The 9,907-nt window shown below is 39.5% G+C and overlaps 1 protein-coding gene across 10 annotated transcripts in view; it reads right to left on the reverse strand.

Moving 5' to 3' along the window:
- Nucleotides 1–9,907, reverse strand: part of Rbms1 (RNA binding motif single stranded interacting protein 1) — a 205,220-nt gene that overhangs the window by 115,350 nt on the left and 79,963 nt on the right. Inside the window, exon 1 of one of the 10 annotated variants that reach the window (XM_078017471.1) lies at nt 9,742–9,876. The exons of 8 other annotated variants lie outside the window; for them this stretch is intronic. In XM_078017471.1, coding sequence (XP_077873597.1) covers nt 9,742–9,810 — 69 coding nt within the window. In that variant the 5' untranslated portion in view covers nt 9,811–9,876. Of the gene's footprint in view, nt 1–9,741; nt 9,877–9,907 lie in introns of those variants that run through there. One more of the 10 variants, XM_078017472.1, reaches the window with a different exon arrangement.

Here is a 9,907-nt window from a genome sequence, read left to right on the forward strand (position 1 = left end):
ATGCACTCTCCAGCATGCCGTTACTCATCTACTCTTTAAGTCCTCTGGAATGTGGTTTCTCTTAACCCACTTTGCTGCCCCCTCATATGATGGTACTCTAATGAAACCTGTATTTCAAAGGCATACAAAGACCTCCGATAAATATTTCCAATGGCCTTTCACTGGACCTTTGTCTTTCTTGACCCCTGGGCAATAGTTAACAAAGATGACCACCTATCCCTGAAAGGGCTCTGCCTTGGCTTCTGTGACTCAGGATTCTCCCGGTGTGCTGTCATTTCTGTGCCCCACTTTGCCAAAGGTGCATGCTACGCCTTTCCAGGATAGAACCTGTGTTCCTCAAGACACTTCTCCTCTTGACCACCCCTCTCTCTGGAGTCCTTTAATCTATCCCCAATGCTTCTCTCTCCAGGACTCCAGTTCTACAGGTCTCACTGCTTACTAAAATTTCTGCCTGGGATAGTAAATGAGGAAGAGTAATGCGTGATTTGTGTGGTCAAATTTAAAAGGTCAAACCAAACTTGTTGCCTTTCCCCCAAAACTATTTCATAGCAATAGGGTAGATACTCTCACCCCTTCAGCACTCTCACTGCTTCTGCCCAATTCCTGTGGAGATGGGAGAGGTTTTGACCTATCCAGAGCACCTGCTATGCCATGGATGTTATAGATAATTGTGCAGTTACAGACACACCTATTATCAAGAAAGAGATCTGTTGTGTGTATATTTAATTCCAAAGAATATCAGGATCTAGGGCAAAAGTGAAAAATACATGTACCTATGTGAGACAGCCTACACACTGACTTCAAGGCAAATCCAAGGAAACACACACGCGCACACACATACACACACATATGTTTACAACACATTTGCTAGATCCAAAATGAGTTCCTACAGTGGTTCTCACCAGGAACATGATTAGCACTTAGGCTGGACAATTCTTCCTTACAAGAAATTGACCTGGACACTGCAGGACACTTTGCATTCCTGGTGCCTGAATGTTGACTACTAGTAGAATTTAGAAATCCTTCCCCTATTTATTTTAACATCTAAAAAATGTAGTAAAATCTCTGCAACAGGAGGCTAGGTTCTTGAATATCACTGAGCCCAGAGCAAGCAAAGTTACAGTAACTTTTCGTTTTCCCAATAATTTAACACTGGAAACTTAGGAACTTCTTTTCTTAAAACCCTTACATCCCCAATCAATAAGTCACCAGCCCAATCCTGTCCATTCTTTCTGTACATACTTGACTCTGTTCCCTTTAATACAATCACTCTGCCACTACTGCATTCTACATCTTTATTTCAACTGTGACGGTTTCTAAACTCGGGCTCTCCTCTCATCCATTTTAGCAAGTTTAATCCTATTGTCCTCCATCCTCCAATATCTACCCTGCATCCAGCAGGGTATTACTGAATTACTCACAATTCCCCTGAGAAAGTCCATGTTTTCTATCTTCAAATCTTTTGCTGTAATGTTCATTCCACTGAAATTTCACCTTCCATGATGCAACAACCTCCCATCTCCTGAGTAAAATGTTGGCATCATCTTGGACTTCTTTTCCAAATGCAGTCAGGCACAAAATCTTTTGGAGGACACAGGCCCATTGGATCAACTGTTAAAAGCTATGAATCTCTACCCAAGAAACAGTCAATGTATGAAACAGTTTACATTCAATTTTAGGGGTTTCATATACTCAAATATCCATAAAAATTGGTGCATTTGCAATTAACTGCCTTCTTTGGAGCCTCTCAGCTGTTTCAACAGCTAGTTCACCACTTGCTGGGCCAGCTTCTCCCCTGACAAGCAACAGTACCTCCCTGCCTGCCAGTTTACTTTCTAAGAATTCACATCAGTTTCAAAGACCACTTAAGTTACTATATACAATAATTTGATAACTATTAATACAATGTTTCTATTAAACTTTAAGTAAATCAAAGAAAGGAAACTATTCTCTTGGAGTGTTTGATACATTTTACCCATAAAACTGAGAATACAAAGTAGAAAAAAAGAAGCCTTTTAAATATTTGTACAGGTAGGGTTGAGTTGGTCAAAAGTGATCTTCCAAAAAGCCATTTCATAAGCAGTTCTCAAAAAAAGCAGAGACAAGGCACAGAAAGAAATGCTAGGTTATGGCACTGTCAGGAAGAAAAACCTGTGATCTAAGAGTCTGAGTTAATGTGAAAGAGTGAGATTATGTATCTGCTCCCAACCTTCACAGATCCAAAACAATGTGACTTGTAGATTTTGTGAACTGCTCTACCAACTAGCAAATAAAAACCTAAGCCTGGGTCATTGGTTCTTGCCTGCAATCCTAGCTACTCTGGAGGCTGAAGCAGGAGGATCATAAATTCAAGGCCAGCCTGGACAACTTAGCTGTCTGGGGTGAGGTGTCAGGGGAGACTCTAGATGTAAGTCAGCAATAGAACATCCCTGGGTTCAATCCCCAGTATGGGGGTGGCGAGAAAGAAAGAAAAAGAAAAAGAACCTAACAAGGCAACTCTTCTTTTCTTCTCTCACTGACTCCTCAACTCCCTTCTCCATCTCCCTCTCCTCCTGTCCCCTCAAGCCTGAAACTCCCCCCTGGGTTGTACACTTAACAATTGCTTCTGCAGTGCAGACATTATCTATTATCATGTACTTCTTACTCATTGTTCCACACAAATTAAAGGCACCTCTAAGAAGCCACACCTCCCACTACACTGCTTTTCAAAAAACTAGAAACTAAAAAGGAAGTTTTGCAATGAAGAAACTCATGAGTAATCATAACAAAATACAGCCAAAGGAGTCTGACATAAGTAGAACAGTCTTGGTCTGTCACATTTAATACAGAAATTAAATGTGTATATGTGTGTGGGGAGGGTATCTGTCTCCGAAACTACTATATTTAAATGTAGCTGTGAGTCCAATAAAAACAGATGATTGTGAAAATTCCTCTATGTTTAGAGTATTTAAAATAGTGAATCTCCTGAAAAGTAATCTAGAATATAAAATATCATATTTATAAGTGTACTGCCCCTCACCAACCCATACAGATAAAAAATAAAAAACATTTTCAGGGCACTGATTTAAGAGTTTAAAAGGCCTGTTTAAAATAGGTGTAAGTGTAGGAAAAGATATAAGTTAGTAAATATAAAGAGTATCTATCAGAATAATTTCCAAAAAGATGGCATAGAAGTTTGCAGGAAGCATAAATAATAGAAAATCATAAAAAATAAGAAAGGATCATACTTTAAAATCCAGGCTTGAAACAAGCAGTAAGTAGTGTCCCCCGCCCCCTTTTTTTGGCATGGACCAACCTCAACCTCCCGAGTAGAGGTGACCACAGGCATGTACACAGCACCCAACTTCACGCTACTCTTTGAGATTCTCAACAAGAAAGAATTTCTTATGGTTTCACCACAATTTTTAGGCATTAAAGACAATATAAATTTCTAGACTTGTTTCCCACTTTGTCTTCTTGAAAACCAAAGTTCTATAGGCTCACTGTACTGTAGGCAAGAGGTACTAGAAAATTGAAAGAGATGTAAGGAATGAAGAAAAGTAGTCACTTGTGATTCCACAACAGAAGAAACCAGTTGTTAATATTTTGGCCTATTTCTTTACAACTTTTTTCTCCACATTTTTTATTGGTGCATTATAGTTGTACATAATGGTGGGATTTATTGCTATATATTAGCACATGCACATAATATAATTTATATATATTGTATAATAACAATATAATTTGGCTAATGTACACTTTTTTTAAAGTTACATTTTTGAACCTATTTTGTATACATAATTAACAAACCCCAAATAATCTTATTCAATTTATACTTTATTGTTCTGAAATATACTATGTTTAAATTAATAAAGTGGGGGTGACACAGATTTTTACTTACTAGGATACTACTCTGCATATTACTGCTTCATAATTTGATCCAGAATTCAGTTTCCCCATTTAATTGTTTTTACCTTATCCTAATTCTAGATTCCAGGAAAAGCTTTCTTACCTCTCTACAGGACATCCATCCTATTTTAAAGTTTACAAGGCTTTTAGAATGTGTTAAACAAAGCATTCTGTACAAATGCAAGTTTAAAAACAAACACCTAGCAAACACCTACAGATGTCCAAGAATTAAAAAGAAAGAAAGAAAGAAAGAAAGAAAGAGATTATTTCTGAGTAATGCAAAGATGACATCTTTAAAAATTAAACAGACAAGACAAAGAAAGGAATTCTGGAAACAATAATGCATAGTACCAATAGTTAAATCTGTCCATTTTCAAGGAAATTTAAAAGGTAACATTTTTTCAAGCTAGGAGTGATTAATGCTCTTTTTACCTTTTGCATTTATATATTTTCATTTTAAAAAAAAAAAGGAAAAAGGAGTTGAAGAGCTTTCCTTCTCCTAAGAGAAGGCAAAATGTGCAACAAGAGCATACTCCATGAATAACTGTTCAAAAGTGGGGGACCCACTTTTCCACGTTCTTTTGGTTATTTTCTTATAATGCACTTGAGAACTTCACTCTCAACCTCCAGGTACTTACCCCCTTGGAGGCAGCCCACATTCTAAACACAGTCTCTTCTTGGAGGTTGTAAACATGGCCCATTCTTAGGAGACTGCTTCAAGGTCTCCCAGGACCACACAGAGTCTCCTAGGACCACCTGCTGTTGTTTGCTCTATGGGGACATTAATAATAATAACACCTTAGAAGGATTAACAACAACAACCCTGTGAAGTGTGCATTATTATATTTACTTAGCAGAAACTGGGGCTTAGGGAAGCTAAGTGGAAAAGCAGGCAAAGGGTAGAGCCATTACTTAAGCCAGGGTCTTCCAGTTAGATTGACCAAAATGCCTTAAGAAGATAAACAGTGAAATCTGCATTATCATCAGGGCTTAAGGAATATGCTAAGAAGCAAAATTTTAAGTGGAAAAAAGTTAGAATGGCAGATTTGATAGGCTATTTTATGATTAGTTCTAAAAAGTGAATTAGGTTCTCTGAGAAAGTGTTACTAGATTCAGCAAAAAAAAAATAAAAATAAAAATACTCAGCATGACAAAATATTTGATATACTTACACTAAAAAAAAAAGGAAAAAAAAGTGTGTGTGTGTGTACCTGAGATTCAAATTTTACTCAGTGTCCAGTGTGTTTTCTGACAACCCTATGAAACAAACAACACCACTAATAAATTGCAGTGTTATCATTCCCAAAGCTGAAGTCTGGGCCAACCCGTGGGCCGAATGTTTTGGGAGGCCAAGTAAAGGGAAGTGTATTGGCTATGGCTGTTCCTGACAGCTTATTTCTCTTCTTCTGGGTAGGAGCCAGTCCTTGACCCCCAGAGACCTGACTTTCACCAATGATGCCACTTAATTTCACTGCACATTTAATTTCCAGACCCTTCTCTACATGGAAATCATGAGATTTAAACATAACTGAGGTGGAGAGGGGATTTCATACTTATATACTAAAAAAAAAAAAATAGTTTATTGGCTGAGTGCTTTAGAAATTTATTCTCAGAATCTGGGAGAATTCAGATCCTTACCCCCCAACCAAACAAGAAAGTGTTCAAGAATAAAAATATTCCCAATATTTGGTGAGCCCACTTGACAATAGTCTCTAAAAAAGAAGAAAAAAACTAGAAATGTATTTGAAGTGAACTATGGAAAATGCAGTGAGATGCCAAAAGGCGTGCCCAGCAGAAAAAGTATGCAGTCACAGAGGAAGAATTCTATACTTTCCAAAAGGGCATGGATAGATACTTAAAAGCTAGTCACCTTGAATCCCAAACACAGAAAGAGCATGATGAATAAGAAAAGAAGACCTACTTACGTATACCAATTTAATCTCTGGCTACTCCCCCTAAACCTCCAATCTCTGTGGCTTGAATATGTTTACCTTTGTGTAAAAAACAACAAATTGGGATTGTTCATTCAAATATTTTCTATGCTCAACTTTAATCTTCAAACTTTAACAAAACCCAATCTACTAAACACAAACTGCTGCGAACAGAAACTGCTTGAAGAGGATTAATCAACAGCTTTGTATGTCATCCTCTAAGCAAGGCCAGACACTGAATCACTGTTGAATTCCTCACGTGCAGCTACACCCAGTTAATCCTCAAGAAAGCAGCAAACTATGTAAATGTACTTAAACTAGGAAGATAAGTACTTCACTCATCAGAAGTTAGAAACATTTACTAAGTATAACTATTAGAAAGCAAGACCATTTGTAAAGATATACATACACATGCGCACACACATACACAAACACAAGAATTTTTACATTCACTGTGCTACCTCCAAAGTCTCACTGTAAACCACTAGGACTCGTACTATTTAGCAAAAAACAAAAACAAAAACAAACACAAACAAACAAAAAATAACTTTGCTGCATGCCGCAATTTGCAAAAGTCAAACTGTATGACCTCACTTAGTCAAGTATCTGAAGAAAGCAGTTTCAAGATAGAAGTAATGAAACAAAGAGAGAAATAGTTAATGACAGAAATGAAGACAACTAATATAAAAGAAAAATGAAAATATCCATTTTCTATATTTAAATGCTTTTAAGTATAAAAATTTTCTCCCCTTTCAAAACACTAAAATATTTTCACAACTACAAAAGTCCTAGTAAATGGTTTTTATTTTGGTTGGGGGCTGGGTGCTGTTTTCATATAGTTAGGCTGTTTCTACTTAAGGAACATCACATATCTCAATGTCATAGTCAACAGTAACAGGATGAACACATTTCTCCACTGAAACCTGAACCAACAAACTTCATCTAGATACTGACACTGGGTTATCACTCCACTCAAAAGCATCTTCCTTTGACCTGAGCTGAGCAGGTGTATGTCCAAAGTGCTCACAGGCCTGTGATGCAGGAAAATCCTGTTCATCCCAGATGACTCTGGAGATGAGTACTTCCTGGTGCCCTAACTACACCATGTGGGGGCAGGAGGGGGATGAGCACCATCCACCTCTGCTATGACTGAAACTGGATGACTCCTATATATGTCAAATGTAAAAAGGTTTAAGAACTGTACAACCATGAACTAAAGCAATATTTTGACCTCAATGCTTCTTCTAAACATCAGACCATATATCCAGATCATATATTCTCTGTATCCTTCACCTCCCGTCTCAAAACCTGAAGCCTCTCACCCTACAAAGAGTGGGAGAAATCCCTAACCTGGACTCCTGAGACTAGAAGGGTTATAGGTAACAATACAGAGAAATTTGGCATGAGTTTTTACTGAGATGTACACATGAGCAGGCAGTTGTAGGGTGGTGGATTTAAGGGCCTGATGACCAGGTTTCAAATTCTGGCTCTGCACTTTGGGTTGTATATGCTCTGGGCAAGTTATATATTCCACGCTTCAGTGTCAACTGGAAAATGGGAATACTAATATTACCTGCCTCATAGGACTTTCCAGATGACAAAATCAGTTACTACACAGAAAGCATTTAGAACGGCAACAAGCAGGTAGTAAGGTTCTCAATGGTTGATAGCCTCTACTATTATATATGTATAATAAAAGGGATTTGGACCCATTTTTCCCTAAAGGTTATTTTTATGTATTCCTTACATTCAGTTCAATTTTTTACTTCAAGCAAATTATTAGAAATCAGCTCTAATGACTGATTATGCATTTCTATATTAAAATCAAACCACTTTATATACCTAAAAATTGCCAATTCTTTCATCAAAATGAAAAGACTAAGTGAACTGCAAGGTGCAAGCTTAACATCACAAAATCTTACAAAAAGCATTAATTAGACTTCCCATTTAGGCTAAGCCAGGATGAGATCATGAAGTCACTCATGGTAACCAGGTCCCTGAGCTGGAAGTGTGCTTTTCCAGTGAATGGCTAAATACTAACAAAAGAAACCTTTGACTCAAATACCACTGGTACCCTGGGTCTTGTGTCTGTATAATGCCTACACATTCATTTCTTTCTTTGCCTATAGAAAAAAGAAAGTCTGTTTGTTTTTCTGATTCAGTCAGCCCTTTTAGTCTTTGAATCTAAGGACAGCCTTGTGAAAAGAGAGCATCTTATCAGCGTGCTCCAGCCAGCAGGCTGTCCCCCCTCCACACACAAAACCTCCAGCCCCTCACAGCAAAAGGCCTCGCCCTCAGAGCCTTTTCCCATTTCAGAGCTAACACCCCGCCGGGTTTTGACAACAAATAAATGAATACACAAGGCCCTAACATAATTAGCCATCTTTTCAGGTAGAGTGAGGTGGGTGAGAGAGGAGGGGTTAGGAGAATATTTATTGTAAATTGGCTTCACTTACCAAGTTGATCTTAGTTGCTGCATCTGAGGGTACTTATTTTAAATGAAGTCACATGAAGTGAGTTTAGAGATGCCTGTTTACAAATCCTGACAATTGTGGCATATACATTGGCCAAGTCACCAATGCAGATTTTATTTTTTAATGAAAAGGAACTTCTTAACCCTGGTAAAAGTTCTTTTGACTTGCAAAAGTAGGGCACACAGACCACACTGTGAGTTTACTGTCTTTTTAAAGGAAAGTTAACATGTAAAAAACCCAAAGACTAGAAAACATGACTTTTTGACATTCCCCAAATGCTTGCAGATATGCTTATGCTAGCACATACTTTTTGAAAATTACTTTGATAACAAGAACCAAACATCATCCTGTGAATGTCTATAGGAAGGTGCAAAGCATCACTGTCATCAGTCATGATCTTAATAGAACCACAGTCTGCACCAAATGACACAGTTCGCTGGTATCACTATTGGGATGATAACTTAATTGATTTGTCTCAGTGGAGAGGGATGTAGACACGAGATTTATTTTGAAGAAAAAATACATGCAATCCTGTTTTTGTTTTCTCAACAAGCATTTTGCCACTGACCTCTAAATCAGTTTAACCTTTTCTAAACATATCTGCACATTTTTTACATAATTTAAAGCTAGGTTTTATTATTGCTACTGTTGAAAGGCTCACAACATGGAATCAGTAACCTTTAAAAAAAAAAAAAAGGTGAAAAACAAAACAAAAGGCTGCAACTATAAGCTCCAAGCTCCACTCCTTTTCCTGGCAGGGGATTTTGATCTAACCACTGAAGTGCCTTTAGAGTTCAATCTGTTAAAAAATGTATGAAACGGTATTAAAATAGGAAAAGGCATGTGTATGACTCAGGCTTATCCCAGTATCTCTGCAACTAGGTTGTCACAGGATTTCCCTGTGCTTCTGAAAACTGAAAACCTTGAGAAAGTGACAGTAGAAGTTCCTGTTTCTTTTTCTCTCTCTTTTTTTAAATAAGAAGGGGGGCGCGCGCGAACACACACACACACACACACACACACACACACACACGTCTTCCGGGTTTCCTACGAATCAGACAGGTTCTTTGAGGTTCCAAGTGAAGATTGCAAACCAACGTTACGACTTATTCTAGTACTCCTCTGAACACAAAGGTTTCAAGGAAAACCCCAAACTTGTTGCAGGGCTGGGCGAAGCCCCCGGCCCGGCGCGCTTCTGCTCTCGCCACCTCTCCGCCCTTTCCCTTTCCCCTTCCCCTACGTCCCACCCGGCCCTGGTCGGCGGGGGTGAGGGCATCTCCCCTACTAAGGTCACCAGCCCGAGCCGTCCCAGTCGGCCGCCTCTTTCGGAAACAAGGTCACCGCCCAGCCGGGTCCCTCCGAGGAGGAGCAGCGCCCGTCCAAGCGCTGCCGCCCTTTGTAAAGCGGGGCTCGCCGGCCTCCGCGCGGCATCCCCGCCGCCGCCTCACCTGCTTGCGATAGGGCGTCCTGCAGTTGCTGTTGCCCCCGGGGTTGCCGCTGCTGCTGGGGAAGATCATCGCGGCGGGAGCGGGCGGCCGGCGCGGGGCAGCCTCGCCGTGAGGGGGAGGGCGCAGGGAGGGGGCCGGCCGGGCCCCGGGCCGCGGCCGCTCTGGG

This window comes from Ictidomys tridecemlineatus, chromosome 7, assembly GCF_052094955.1.
Source record: "Ictidomys tridecemlineatus isolate mIctTri1 chromosome 7, mIctTri1.hap1, whole genome shotgun sequence".
In the NCBI taxonomy this organism is placed as follows: domain Eukaryota; kingdom Metazoa; phylum Chordata; class Mammalia; order Rodentia; family Sciuridae; genus Ictidomys; species Ictidomys tridecemlineatus.